This window comes from Elephas maximus, chromosome 25, assembly GCF_024166365.1.
Source record: "Elephas maximus indicus isolate mEleMax1 chromosome 25, mEleMax1 primary haplotype, whole genome shotgun sequence".
Classification (NCBI taxonomy): Eukaryota; Metazoa; Chordata; class Mammalia; order Proboscidea; family Elephantidae; genus Elephas; species Elephas maximus.
The window spans coordinates 52673733-52689418 of record NC_064843.1 but is presented as its reverse complement, the minus strand read 5'-3'; the positions used below and the strand labels follow the sequence as shown (position 1 = coordinate 52689418).

Below are 15686 nucleotides of genomic sequence, written 5' to 3'. Positions count from 1 at the left end.
GAATCTTGTGAAAACTAATGCAAAGAGGAAGGGTTGATGGAAGCCAGGGCCTTTGTTGTCGAACTTTGGTCTCCCTGCTGGGCATGACTTGATTTCTTTTAAGGGGCTCTCTCTGACTTTATTTAAGACATTGCAAACTTATTTTTAGAGTTGACATAGGGGATATACTTTTTACAGTGAAATCTCTGCCAGGCCAGTGAGACCTTGTCTGCCCCATGATTCTTTCTAGTAAGGCTGAGAATCAACAAAGCCCAACAAGGAAAAAGATGCCCCAAATGGAAATCCTTCATGCTCCAAGGGAGCCCTGAAAAGCTGGAACTGTCAGGAACAGAGGCAGAAAGGATGGAAGGAGAGCAAGGACAGGGGAGAGGAGCATGCATGAACAGGGCTGCTAGCCACATTGCTCTTAGTGGTGAGAGAAAACGAGAATGAAACATTCAAAATGGCAGCAGAGAAGAGCCTCCCCCGAGAAGATACCTAAATCCACCACGTTGGGTCTAGGTGTCAGCTCTGCAAGAAGACACAAGGGAAGCCTCAAACACTCTGACATTAAATGCTGTCTGTATCCATATGTGGCAAAACCCCAATACCCTTCTTTCTGATGGAGGGGGAACAGCTTAATGGTTAAGAACATGGACCCTGGAATCAGATCTCCTGGCTTCACACTGATAACTTGCTACCTATGTGGCTCTAATCAAGTTAACCATCTGTACTTGAGTTTCCACAGTTGTCAAATGGATACAATAATAATACTCCTTTCATGAGTCTACCATGAGGATTGAATGAATAACATCCTTAGAAATGTACTTGATATATAAATACTCCAAAATCTTATTCTTCATGATCTCCTTTACCATTAACTTTTTTATTTCCTTCTTCTCATTCTCCTCCCTCTCCTCTTCTTCCTTATTCTTTGTATTCTCCCTCACCTCCTTCTTCATTTTCTTCTTGTCCTCCTCTTTCTCCTCCTATTATTATTATTGATTGATTTCTATCTACCCAAATCCCAACCATCCCACCAGATCCCATAATGACCTCAGCTTCATCATGATGAGCATGAGAAAGATCAGGAAAAGCACCTTGATGATTGCTCCACTTCTTGAGATCTTTTTGCATGGATGACATGGAGCCAGGACGGCCACTTCTTATATTTTACCTCCACTTTCCACATATGCCCCTTCTGCTAACATACACATCCATACCAATCTGACCCTTTCTCTTTTTCCTCAGGGACCCCTTTGCTCTTCCACTTCTTTTTAGTTTCAAATCTTGGCCTTATGGTTTGGAATCAGAGGGTCTAGAGGGTAGGAAAAGGAAGTCTGGGGTGGAGGGTCAAATTTTCTGTCTGAAATTTCCTTCTGATGAAGTCATTTGGAATGTGTGGTTTTTTGGATGAGCCAAAGATAATATTTTAGGCTGGTATTCTACCTGGCAACGGGGGACATATAGCAAATGTAAATGATCAGATAGTAAATATCTCAGAGTTTGGGGATCACACATGGTTTTGGTTGCGTATTCTCCTTCTTTTTGGTTCTTAACAACTCTTTAAAAATGTGTGGGCCACACAAAAACAGGCCACAGGCCGGACTTGGCTAATGGGTCATAGTTTGACAACCCTTGCTATTAAGAAAAAAAAAAAAGTTGCTGTCCAGTAGATTTTGACCCATGGCAACTGTATAGGACAGAGTATAACTGCCTCATAGGGATTCCAAGGAGCAGCTGGTGGATTTGAACTGCTGACCTTTTGGTTAGCAGCCCAATGCCTAACCATGACAGTCACAATTATTTTTTACCCCTATTGTGACCTTTCAACAAGTTTGCAATTAGTTTAAAAAAAAAAAAAAAACTGACAATGGAGTATAAAGTAATAAATAATTGCCAAGGTCCTAGTTTGCTCTCTTGGGAGTCTCTGGCAACTTTCAGGCTTTGTAGGCAGGATTAATGTGTAATTTTTCTGTAGATGGCTGTCAAACCTCTTGTCCTAGCTTCCTTGTCAGGCTGTTAATGTCGAGTTTACTGTCCTCTTCAAGACACAAACTAATGTACTTCAAAGGCCCAAATTAACCAGATCCCTTCTTTAAATCCAGTAAGTGGCGTTTGGACTTGTCCCCTAGGTCACGGCCACTACAACTGTGCATAAAACTAAAATAAGACTCAGAAAATTCATCTTTTTATCCATTCAGCTCATTAATTGTCTCTTGTCTCACTCTGGTCAGAAGTCTTGTTTAGGGAAAAGGTTGTCATTTAAAAAGTCAATTTTAATAACTTTTAAATATAAACTAAGAGCTTCCTCTTGAACTTAGAGCCACGCCCCTGCATAAGCCCACCTGGGCAGTTTGGACGGTCACACGTCCTCGATTCTGTTGCGGTACAGGCGTAGCCACAAGACCGGGTGCGTTTCTGGTTGCCATTCCCACAGGTGACGCTGCAGACAGACCAGAGACTCCAGTCACCCTCACCGTCCGTGGAATCTGGAAGGGAGACAGGGAGATAGTCAACAACCTTGCCCAAAGAGTCCCCCGTCTCTCTCGTCAAGCAGCTTACCAGTTATCCACTTCCATCGTCTCACTGTTGGAGGCGGCCAGATGCCAGGTGGAGCCATAAGGCTTACAGCTCCAGGGCTCATCTTAGTGATTAGCTTCACTAGGGCAGAGACTTTGTCCTGTAGTGTGGTGATCAGTACATGACCAGTACCTGACCCCTAGAAGGTACCCAGTAAATACTGAGAGTGACTATATCTGCAGAGCATGGGACCGTGGAATAATATGGTGGGTAGTTGCCAAAGATGGCTACCACCAGTTCCTTCCTGTGCATACATCCACCTATTAACAGTTGGGTTTATTTCCCCTTCCTAGAATCTGGGCTGGGCTCCTGACTTGCTCTGACTAATAGAATGCAATGGAAGTGCTGCTGTGCATGTTCTGAGCCTTGGCCTTGAGAGGCCTGCCAGCTTTTAGCTTTTCCTCTAGGGAATCTTGTCATTGTGCAAGAAGCTCAAGCTAGACCTGTGAATTATAGGACATTACAAGGAAGGAAAGACACATGAAGAACTGAGGCACCAGCCATGTGTGTGAAGCCTTCTTGAACCTTCCAGTCCTGTACAACGACAGTTGAATGCAGCTGAATGAGCGACCCAGCCAATGCCAGCAGGAACAGAGGGGCCTCCCAGCAGATTCCTGTCTGAAATCCTGAGACACAGAGCCATACCAAAAAACCAGAATCATAGACATACTAGATTGCTGTTGATTTAAGGCCTCAAATTTTGGGGTGGTTTGTCACCCAGCAGTAGAAAATTGATACATAACATTAAAGCTAGAAATAGCCCTTTGTAGTCATTGCTCTACACCTATACATTTGAGCCTCTATTACTTGAAAGGTTAATGGTTCAAGTCCACCCAGAGGTACCTTGAAAGAAAGACCTGGTGATCTACTTCTGAAAAATCAGCCATTGAAACCCTACGGAGCACGGTTCTACTCTGACACACACGGGGTCACCATGAGTTGGAACTGATTCAATAGCAAATGTTTTTTTTCATTTTTATTTTTAACTATATTCAAGGCACAATTTTACGTATATGGGGTATATCATTAAATAATAGTTCCAAAGATCCTTGCCCTGGGGAAACTAACATTTTAGTGGAAAGAGACAGACAATAATCAATAAACATAATGAACAAGTAAATTACATAGTATGTTAGAAGTTGATGAGTGGTATAGGAAAAGGAAACATAGACTAGGCTAATGGGGCCTGGGAGGGTGAAAGGTGTAGGAAAGGTTGGTATATTATGAAGACCTGGAATAGTTGGGTGACTTGACCAAGGTCATACAGTTAACAGAAAGGAAAGCTTGGGTTATAGTGCTAAGCCCTCCATCTCTAAAGCATTGCTCTTTCTGCAGCTCCTCCACTGTGTAATCATTTCTCCTGGTCCACCCAAATGCTTCTATGGCCCTGGGGCCTCTTTTGGTGCCAAGCACAGAGCAACAGGCATGTGCCTTGCAGGGAAGGGTGGCCTCATTCTTAACAGGTTGTGTGATTGTTATTATGTAGGCCTGGCAAGAATGCTGTCCACACATGTTTCTACCTGAACTGTGGGCCCATGCCAGCCTTACAGCCCGTTGTTTACATGGCGTTCACTCAGAACACCCTTCAGGCAAACATGGCAGTGAAGCCTCCTCAGCCCATTAAGGAGAGTCCGAAGGAGATTCATGGCTGTATCCTATTCCCTGAGCCTGAGGGGAAAGTTTGTCTCCTGCCCACCTCCACCCAGGAGTCCTATCCATCTCTCTTCCCTCCCCCAAAAAAGAATTTTTCCAAACTTTGATTTTCTTTTAAGAAATGATTTTTCCAACAATACAGCCAAAGCAGATGTTTGAAACCATTGCCTTATGTGAGGGAGTTGGGGCTGCTTGTCCAGCTTCAGCCTCCTTCACCTCTTTATCACTTCTTACTTGGCATCAAGAAACCCTGATGGTATAATGGTTAAATGCTATGGCTGCTAGCCAAAAAGGTTGGCAGTTCTAATCCACCAGGTGCTCTAGGGGGCAGTTCTACTCTGCCTTATAGAGTTGCTATGAGTCGGAATCGACTCGATGGCAATAGGTTTTTTTTGGGGTACTAGGCATCAACACAGCAAAACTGCAGAGACAAGTTGCTTCCAGAGAAAAAAGCCACTGAGTTAGGGGTAGTGGCTTTTCTCTCTGAAACCTGCACAGTCTTAGGCCCAGCCAGTGATCTCCCCAAGGACCCCAGAGATGTGGCTGGAGCAACCTCATAGTCACACCCTTGTCAGCGGGAGCATCCAGCTGCTGTGGGCTCACACACACACTCAGCCATATCCTGCACACACCACCAAGGCCAGGTTTTGTTCAAGGGAATAGCAATGACCAAAAGAGTCACAAGTTAAAATTATAATGTTTTTAGACCCATAAAAAGGGGGGAGTGGGTAAGTCAGAAAAAGCTCATTAAATCACATTTAAGTAGAGTTCACGTCACCTGTGAGGCAGGTACCAGCGTAAAAAATAATCCAATTATGCCGAGTCATGCCCTGCTGGGCTCAGCAAGAGCAACGGGGCCTCAACCATCCAGAAATCGCCTGCAGGCTTTCCTCCCTGTTACACTAATGTAGAGAACAAATTTTGGGAAATATCATCCCCCAAATTTGAGATTTTAACATTAAGCTATAAATCCAGATGAGGCTTACATTGGAATCTTTGCATGAAGTAGTTTCTTGGAACTAAATTATTCGATATTAATACTGGGGCAGATTGTTTGAAAAATGACTTCCACAATTCCCCTCCCCATATCCCTACCCCCTTGGTTACTGCCCTTTCGTGCTGATATTAGGCTGCCAGCCCTCCACCTCCCGAGACTGGCTTTGACCAGTGGGACAATAGCAAACCTAATGCAAGCTGCTCATCATGGTCTGTACTGTCGTGCTGTTGGGGACACTTCCTCCACTGTGTGAAAAGCCTGGTGGCATAATGGTTAAGAGCTCTGCTGCAAACCAAAAGGTCCGCAGCTGGAATCCACCAGCCACTCCTTGGAATCCCTATGGGGAGTTCTACTCTGTCCTATAGGGTTGCCATGAGTTGGAATTGACTTGACAGCAATGGGTTTGTTTTCATTTTTTTTTGGAGCCTCCTGGAGGGTGAGGAGCCATGTGGGGGAGGCCCCAGCCAACTCAACATTGCAGCTGAGGCCCCATCAGTGTGAGTGAGGCCAGCCTAGACCATACAGCCCCAGCCAAACCAGCCTAGACCAGCAGAACAGTTCAGACCACCCAGAATCACAAGAGAGATTCCATTTGCTGTTTTAAGCCACTAAATTTTGGAGTAGTTGCTTAGCAGCAAAAGCTAACTGTTACAAACATACTAGGTAATACTCCTTAAAATTAGCTCTCTTAATGGGGAACAGACTCAGTGACTGTTAAGGGTTTGTCATCCCATTAAGTAGCCTTTGTCATGTCTTTGTTTTAAATGCTCACAAATATTTTTTATATGAATACCTAAAAGCTAGGCACAGAACATCTATATAGTTATGTGGCATATCATTTGTATTGAAGCTAGTAATGATGCTACCTAGGAAAAACTGTGTATGTCAGCTTACCGCCCGGAAGCCTCAATGAACGTCCAGGCAGAGATGCTCCTCTTGGAGAACTTCTATGTGTTAATGTGCTCAAAGGACAGAAAGGGAACTTCTGAGTGTGGGACAAGGCTTTGAGGGCAATATTGCTTTATGCCGTAATAAGCTTGTTCTCATTCACCCGCCTACCAGGGAGCATTGCTCAGAGCAGAAAATTAATGTTAACAACAGTCATGGCAAAGATAACAACCAGAGTAAAAAGCAGTTCCTGTGAACATTTATATGGTGCTTTGACAGCCCCTATCGGAGACATCAAAGACCCCAGAGAGGGAAGAAAACAATCATCATGCATTGGGCTGAGAGCTGGATTCTGTAGACGCCACTTAGAATTTTAAACTAGTCCTCATATAGTTTCAGGGAACTAGAGTTCTGCGGGGGAGTTAGAGTGTCAGGGAATCTGAAGTGACTGGAGTCTTGGCTCAGCCCCCAGGCAAGCCTCCATCATTTCTCCTAGATGATAATGGCTACCATTGAGTGAGAGCCCACTCTATACAGGTGCTCTATATATACCCACTGAATGAATTCCTACAATAACCCTGTCAGTAAGCAGAAACATCCTTCTTTCAGTACCTGTGAACATTTAGATAGTGCTTTGACAGATGCTTGCCAAACTTCTTTCTGGACAAACAGAATCCATTTCCTAGCCTTCCTTGCAACCAAGTGAGGCCATACTACTTGGTCTTCACCACAGAATTTGAATGGATGTGATGTGTCACTTCTGGCTGAGGTGGTTAAGAGTGTGTGTGTGTCTTCTCCAGATTCCCTCTCTTTCCTTGGCTACCGATTGGACGTAGAGCACGCAGCAGATAACTCTCAGGCCCAAAAAGTTGGTGGAGCTCTTAGATGGAAGGATCCTGGGTCCCTGAATGACTGAGTGGAGTCGAGATCCTCCCACCCTATCTCCCATCCAAATTCAGGTGAGAAGTAAACCTTTACGATTTTATGTCACTGAATTTGGAAGTTGTTTGCTGCCTCAGCTATCCTACTATAAATACTGGGAAATGAAAAGTCCTGGCTTAGGCTCTCGAAATGTAGTAGGGGGTGTCCTTACTTTGACACTCCATGATACACATGTCCATGTGTATTCCTAAGGGATCCACTTCTCCATCTCCTGTCAATGCCAAGCATAACACAGTGCCTGGTTAAAGGAAACAGCTGGGTGTGTCTCTTTAACTGAATTGATCTTCAGTATGAATTTTTATGGTAAGAAACTCAAGCAAGTTAATTCTGTTATCTCTTCATTTTTAGAAAAAGAACTAATTTCTGTTTTTTAAAGGCAGAACTCCAAAGACCCCTAAAAAAAATCATCTCCTAAGATAATCGTTATGATTTTAAAATTATATTCTTTCCGGAAAAATGTAGCTGTTGGTGCCTCTTTGGGGCTTCTGTGGAATAGAGCCTTTATGAGGTATGCTTCACAGAAGACCAAAAGCCACATACTGTAAACTGGGTTTTGCTTGGCTCCATGCCCTTTAGGCTTCATCATCCTCTTTTATTCTCCCCACTAATTTTATAATACTGGGTGGTAAACTCACCATATTCTGGCTGCTCTTTGGTTTCAAAAGTCCGGTGGCCTGGGGCCGGACGGTCCCACCCCCTGGGAGGGTTGAGGAAGTTGGTGTCATCTGAGGTACTGTCATACTTGTAGTCCTGATCCCCGCTGTTCACCCTTGCCAAAGACAAGGACCTCTGCCACCAGGCCCGCCAGTCAGGGGATGGGACTGACCAACTGGGCTTATTCTCTGGATGCTGGTCTTTATCTGCTTCAGAGTCAGGACCGTCGACCACTTCTATGGTGACCTGAAGAATTCAGAACATGCCAGGGTCAATAAGAGCCAACAGCATCCAAGCTGCATGATCCTTTCAAGAAAATCTGACAGAGCAGAGGGAATGATGGATGCACCCCTCATGAAAGAAAGCTGAGATTGCATGGTGACACAGAATAGGAAACATTCAGGGATGGCCCAAATGAGTTCCATGACTAGATAAAACTGATATACACGGGCCTTGGATTGGGAGTAGATATTTTTTCATCAGGCCCCTGGCTTACTGATGACTAAGTTATTGGGAACCTTATAATTCAAGGAGTAAATGTAGTGGAAGTGACACTATGTGACAGGCCTTATGAGGCCTTGCAGCTTTCATTTTCAATCTCTTGGAAACATAAGGAAACCTAGCCTAGACTACTACATGCACAGAGAGAGGCCACATGGATAAGGACTTGGGAACCTTAGCTAACAGTCAGCTCTGATGCCGTAGCCATGTGGGTGGGGTCATCTCGGTTCTTCCAGTCCCAATTGCGTCAAACTTGTCATACAGCCAATATCACATGAGACAGAGATATGCTCTCCCAGATGAACCCTGCTCAAATTCCTGACCCACAAAATCATGAGCAATCAAATGGTCTTTTCTTCAAGCTATTAAGTTTTGGGGTGGCTGTTAGCAACAGACAGCTTGTTACAGACAGGTGAAACTGGCGCACAGACAAGTTAATAACTCGCTCCTAGTCACAGAGCTGGTACGTGGCAGGCTCAAGTGGTCTTGTTTCAGAGCCCATGCTCTTACCAACTTTGCCACACTGCCTCTCAAAAAGGTAATAATAGAGGTTCTGTTCCCTCATGAAACTGAGGGAACAAATGGTCACAGATACAGCTGTGGAGCTGGAGAGTTCCCTGTAGGGGCTGATGCCACATGGTGTGGAAACACAAGTTCCTCAAGATCCAGGTTTTCACAGTTATGATTTTCATTCATCTTATAGCCCAGGCCAGACCCAGAATGGCGGACTCATTAACTGCACCCTCAGGGTCAGAGCAGATAGTCCCCTAGCCAAGGTTAGAACTTGCTCTCAGATTTATGAAACCTAATTTTGAAGTCTGGTACATGGTTGGAAGAATGCAGCTTCTTGGCTCTGAGAGACAATCAACTAAGAGAAACTTGTTTAAAAAATATAATAAAAGACTCATTGGACTAATTTGGCCTTCACATAGCTCTTGCAATACCCCCTGGATGAGTTACGTGTAAATGAATCAGAAACACGCGCTCCAAGTAATCAGTGCAAGATGTACTGGACAGATGCATTTCCAGTTTTGCCCCAACCTGACATCTGAGAGTTGTTGAGATGCTCTGCCAAATTGCAATGGGGTGTGCCCATCCCGGAGACAAACAGCCCCTTCCTTTTATGTTAGGAAACAGGAGGCTGTAATCCTCCTCGCTTTGACAGTCAAGGAAGTCACCCAGCTGAGGGTGGATATAGGCTGTTGTCTTTTGTGGCCCACGCCAAGGTCAAGTGTGTGGCCTTCAATCCCAGAATATACTCAGACCACAGAAGGCCAAGCACATCTTTCTCCTCTAGCATGCAATGCCTACAAGGGCACCCTAAGCTTTATCCCATGCCACCACCATTATCTCAGTCTTGTAAGCATCCCTTGCATATTTTATAAATAATTATAGAACTTCTTAGTCATCCCCCAAAAGATAAAAGGATGAGGAAGCAAAGGGATACATCTTGCATCACTGTTGTTTGCTGGAATGGATGCTGGTTGCAGAGAGATGGTGACTGGCTCCCACTTGCAACTCTGGAAGGACAAGTGCAGAAGGAGTGCCCAGCTGGGCAGTGACAAGGCAATGCTGAGTCTTGGGAGACATAACCTTCCTCTGTGCAGGCTTGTCCCCCTCTGCCTGCATACGGAACAATGGAGCTGCAATAATGTCTGCAAAGCTATTAAGAGTCTCGGAGGGGAGAGGTTACGAAGATCCAGGCAAGCCTTCAATTATGGTAATGAAATCAGTCCCTGGGTAGGAGATAAGAGAACGTGCCCAACAGTTTTGGTATTCTGCTTGTATTCAGACTGGAGTCAAAGGCATTGCCTAAACAAAACATGGGCTGCAATTTCTCCAACCTGGGAATAAAAACAATTTCATGTTTCAAGCTATTACCGTCAATACAATTTTTTAAATTTTTTTCAAACTGCTGCTCAGATCCAAACAAAATAGATTTGTTGCCTGGCCAAGCAGTGAGTAGCAAAATAAGAATTTACTCCAAAAGCTATATCAATGACTACATCTCAACAGTTTAGAGGTTTCTTTTTTCCCTTTAATTTTTATCTGCTGCCCCAACTGACTTAAAAAAGAACAACAACAAAAAAACCTTCAGCTCCACCCTTTCCTAGAATTAACAATGTGGAAACCTTAAACTGCTATCAAAAGAAGAAATCTTATCTCGAATCTGAAATTTCATAGGCATCCAATTAAAAAGACTTAATGAGTATGATCAATGACTTCTAAAATGATGGGGATTAGTTTTATATTTCCTGTTGCTCTCATTCTAGTTCCATGTTCTTTAGAGTCAAGGGATTCTTTTATTAAGATGTCTTGAGCTATAATTGTTGTGATGAGCTGAAGGTGTGCGTGTGAGCAAACCACATCTCCAAACTGATGAAGACCCTAGATCTTACATGCTTTCTCATACTTAAGACCTATAATTGAAGCGTCTTAGTGCACTTGTTTCTTCCAGACTTTTCAACACTATGAATAAAGACAGTAAAAGAAAAGAGACTGTCAAAAGCCTCAAGTCCAACTTCTTGCAAAGTTTTCCCAGCTCCAAGAAACAAAGTCCAAAATTGATACCAACAAGGAGAGAAATCTGTTGAAAAGCATGGAATGAGGATAGGATCTTAGGCAATTTTACCAGCTTCTTTCCTTCTCTTGATAATTAAGACATTTACCGGAAACAAACTCTTCACCTCTTGTTCTGAGAAGCACTTTCCATAGGGAAACAAATACAATTCTCACTGTAACTGATAATAAACTAATGGCAGTAAGAATCTGGAAGCCATGCATGTTCCTCGGAAGCCTACCAAGCCCTTGTGAGCAGTGGCAATAGGTGTTTGTTGGTTGATATTTCCCAGAAAGGAAAATTTGTACCAAAAGGTGAGGTGATTTGCTCAGGAGCACACTGCCTCCTGGGACTAGAAGACAGTCTCCTGATAATATTTTGGCCTCAGGTTATATAACCCCTTCTTCCTTAGGAAGATGGACTCTCCTCCTCTCAGACCCACCAATGCTATAAAAACAACAGTGGCAACACAGATAACTGTGGTTTGAACCTGGCAGCGTACTTTCCCAAAACATGATTGCTCTTTCTACACAATTGAGTCCCAATTTTCAGGTATAGAAACTAGACCAGAGAATTAAGTTCCCGAGGTGTACAGCAAAGCAGAAATAGAGTCCCAAAACTAGGTCTTCTGACTGCCAGTTATTTCCTACATGTTTCCTCTGTCACCTTTATCCCTGTTATTCTTATCAACCAACACCTAACAGTTTTGGGAAGCTCACTTTGTTTCTGACCCTGTGCTAACAGTTTCACAGAGGTTTTCTCATTTAATGCTCACAGACAACCATATAGGTGGTAGTATGATCATTCTGGAGCCCTGGTTGCTCAGTGGTTAAGAGCTTGGCTGCTAACCAAAAGCTCAGCAGTTCAAGCTCACAAGCTGCTCCTTGAAAACCCTATGATGCATTTCTACTCCGTCCTAAAGGGTTGCCATGAGTCAGAATCAACTCAACGGCAATGGGTTTGGTTTTATGGTCATTCTAGGGAGGTCCTGGGTGGCTCAACAGTTAAGGGTATATCTACTAGCTGAAAGGTTGGTGGTTTGAACCCATCTAGAGGTGCCTCAGAAGAAAGGCACAGCTATGTGCTTCTGAAAGGTCACTGCCTTGAAAACCCTATGGAGTGTGCAGTTCCACTCTCCAACAGATAGGGTTGTCATGAGTCAGAATATACTCAATGAAAGCTGGTATAAGACCATTCTAACTTTAAAGACAAGGAAACTGTAGCACAGAGATGTGGAGTAATCTATATGAGGCCACGGAGGTCAAGCCTGGCCCACTATATGGTGGTGTCAGATCCCAAATACATTTCAATCTGACTCCCTAGCTCATGTGTTGACAGCAGTGCCCCAAGAGAATCTGAGCAGAACAGGAGTAGTCGGTCCCCATGGGTGTGTGGGCCAGTGTCCTGGGCACTGAAATTTCTTGGTTCTTACTCAGCCAGACCTGCTATTCCAAATTATTTTAGAGAAAAAGGAGGGAAGGAATATGAAGAAGCAGCACATACGCCATGTGTAGCCCTGGCCAACTCATCTGATGGTATCTTGTGATATCTAAGAGGGGAAAAGGGCCTTCAGATAACTGTTTTTAAAGTCTCATTCAGTGGAAGAAGAGACATATGTATATTGGTTGAAATGAATACAAATCTCAGCTTGATCCAGAAAAGAGAACTACTTGGGTGTGAATAGCTACTGTAGCAATGAATTGATGCAGTAAGCCTAATAATGAGTTTATTTTAGAGATTTCTGTCTTTGCTATCTGGCCATCGGCTGTAGCCCAAAAACCCAGACAATGATACTGTACTAAAATTCAAGTCTAACTCGTCCTGTGGGATTTATTTTCTTTCCTGAATAATTTTTTTTTTTTTTTTTTAAACAAAACCCAACACCCAGTATTGTAGATTTAATATGGAGATTTGGCTCAGGAGTTTGAGACTGTATCTTTATATTTTGTGCAAAGTTTTTTTTGTTCCCACTCACTTCCACAACCTGCGGCCAGTCTTAAATGGGAGAGTCTGATAAACTTGAGAGAGAGGCCGGGGGTCAAAAAACTCCGCAGAAGCAGATGCTGTGCCTTACTTTAAAAGCCATAAGGCCAAAGAGGGATGTGCCCCTCGCATGGGCTCAGCAATGTCACCGGGGAAGGTGCGGGCTGTTTCTTGGGACCCCAACCCTGGGAGCGTGGGAAATGATTCCAGAGACTGGCAGGGCTGGGGGTGGGGGTGGCAGTTCAGAGAGAGGGGTGTCAAATTCCTGTTCAGCTCCCAGCTCCAGCCGAAGTGAGAACTAGGTAGGGGGTGGCGAGCAGGTTGCCAGGGGAGGGGGAGACACGGCCAGCCGCAGTTGGCAGCGGAAGCTGACCCACTGATGCGCCCTTTCACCTGTCTTCACTCTGCTACCCAGAGAGTAAAAGTGCTTTGACTGGGTCTGCACCGACCAGCGGGGCTGTCTGCTCTGCTGAATCGGCCCTGTGTCAAACCAGTGGATTTCAACAAAGGAGCACTGCCAACAAGGAAATCATCGCCCCCTTTTGGGAAACACCTCATCTTTTAAAGGACCACCAAGGAACTGGTTTACTGAAGTGCAGTGGTGCATGGGCCTACAGTGGGCAGTGCTCTGCGTGTGTGAGTGTGTATGTGAGTGTGTTTGTGTGCACTTACATACAAAAACAGGCCTGAGGCTCCCAGAGGCAGCAGCTGCTTCATTCTTTCTTTGAACATCTTTCCGAGTGGCCAGCACTAAACTTTTGTGGTCTTCCAGAAGCAGAAGGCCAGAAATGATGATCAATTTTCTTTTCTTTAGGACCACCAGGTCATCGGATTAATACTTGCGCCCATATCTCCACCCCCTCCGACCGCCTGTGGAAGGTTCACAGGCACAGGGACTGTATAAAAGCAGAAATGAAATGACCCCACTGGGTGATGGGCAAAAAGGCAGTGTTGGGCTAGTCTTTTCAGGTTTTGACTTTAACTGTATCTGGGTTGTAGCTGAACTAGTTTCTAATATCTAGCACCAATATTTGAAGCTTTAGAAAAGCTGTCCCTATACAAATGAAAATCTATATTCTTGGGATCTGTGGTGGTCTTTGCTGTTAGAAGGGTAACTCAAGAAGAATATGGGGACCTCATAGAAGTGACCCGTCCCCCTTCCCACCCAGGGCTCGAAAGCTCAATTTTGGAAGGACCATCTGGAGGTAAACTTCTTGTTCCCATGCTGGGGTAGGGGTAAGAGGAAGTGGAAGACAGAGCAGTGATTCTTACTTTCCACTTGTTATATAAGTCTACATAAGCACACAGCTTCGGGTATCAGAAAAGATGTTAGTCGCTGTCATGGCAACCCCATGCACAACAGAACAAAATACTGGTTGGTTCTGTATCATTCTCATGTTAGCCGGCATGCGTAAGTCCATTGTGGCAGCTATTGCATAGTGCCTTCCAAGCTCGGGGGCTCATCTTCCAGCACTATACCAGACCATATTCTGCTGTGATCCACAGTGTTTTCACGCGCTAATTTTTGGAAGTAGATTGCCAGGCTTTTCTTCCTAATCTGTCTTAGTCTGGAAGCTCTGCTGAAATTTGTCCACCATGGGTGACCCTGCTGGTATTTGAAATACCAGTGGTATAGCTTCCAGCATAACAGCCACACATGAGCCACCACAGTGTGACCAACTGGCAGATGGGTGGGTGGATCAGAGAAAATGAGGGCAAATTATTTCCACTTGTAGCATACTTGGAGCCCCAGCTTTGTGACAACATTTGGGGAAGCTGAATTTTATAAAAGTCCAACTGGCCGCCAGAGAGACTCCAGGCTTTGAGCAGCCATCACCTAGTACAGCCTTGTTATACCTCTCCCTGCATTTATCCTCTGTTCCCTTGTTACACTCTAGTTCTTTCATGCCCAGCAAGTCCAGCGTCCCCCTTCCCCACCAGGAAGCTAGGCCCAACTCTTGCAAAGCATGCTTTACTTCCCATTCAGCTAAAAACAGCCCAGCTTATTATGATGAAAAATGAATTGCAATCCTGCTGCTCTACTGAGTTCACGCAAAAATCCATCATGGAGCTGGCAGTGGGGTTGGCACTTCATGGTTTCCCGTTCCTTTTTTTTGGAAAAGAAAGCTGGGCTCCCAGCCTTGTGGATCCCAACTGTTTTTGTATCTTTGTTCTTTCCTAACATTTAGGTAATAGTTTTAAAAGACCCAAGTGGGATCTGAGCTGGGTATGGGGATATTTAGATGGATTGGATCATCTGGGAGAAAAAAAAGGGATCCTGAGAAATTCTCAAAATTTGGTTCTTAGGTATAGCACTACACATTCCGTGATGTTTCAGCAAGGACCCACTCTCCCTACAGCCTTCCCATGCCTCTGCATCTAGGCAATTTTTGGTAAACTTACATTGCAAGCAACCAGTCAGCTGCCATTGAGTCAGCTCTGATTCATGGTGACCCAGTATGCGTCAGAGTAGAACTGTGCTCCATAGGGTTTTCAATGGCTGGTTTTTCAGAAGTAGATCACCAGGCCTTTCTTTACATCAGTAATTGTTAAATCAACTGCACTAATAGCTCGGTCCTCAACATTAAGCCCTACAGTGACATGTCCCTCCTCTGGGAAAAAAATGCTAGCTACAGAAAACCCATGTAGTTTAGGGCATGGCTTAAGCACCCTTGGGGTGAGGGCTATCAGGTCCTGGAACCACAGAATCTATTAACAATGATAAATTACTTCCTGCAGATGAAGCCATGATTGGGAGAAGGTTGAGCAACAGGATGGAGATGTTTGAAGCCTTTTTTGGCCATCTGCACCTCCCCCAAGTCGATCCTTTGTTCTTTATCAGAGAGCTACATGAAGAAAGCACACTGGGGCAAGAGGTCCATTTTTTTAATTAATCAATTAGAACAACACAAGACTCATCAGAAATATTAATTGGGGCATGCACTG

At 44.4% G+C, this 15686-nt stretch overlaps 1 protein-coding gene across 1 annotated transcript in view; it reads right to left on the bottom strand.

Moving 5' to 3' along the window:
- ISM1 (isthmin 1) overlaps window positions 1-15686 on the bottom strand; it is a 118029-nt gene that overhangs the window by 12676 nt on the left and 89667 nt on the right. Inside the window, exons 3-4 of the mRNA XM_049868959.1 lie at window positions 7678-7942; window positions 2328-2471 (exon numbers count right to left, since the gene is read on the bottom strand). Coding sequence (XP_049724916.1) covers window positions 2328-2471; window positions 7678-7942 — 409 coding nt within the window. The remainder of the gene's footprint in view (window positions 1-2327; window positions 2472-7677; window positions 7943-15686) is intronic.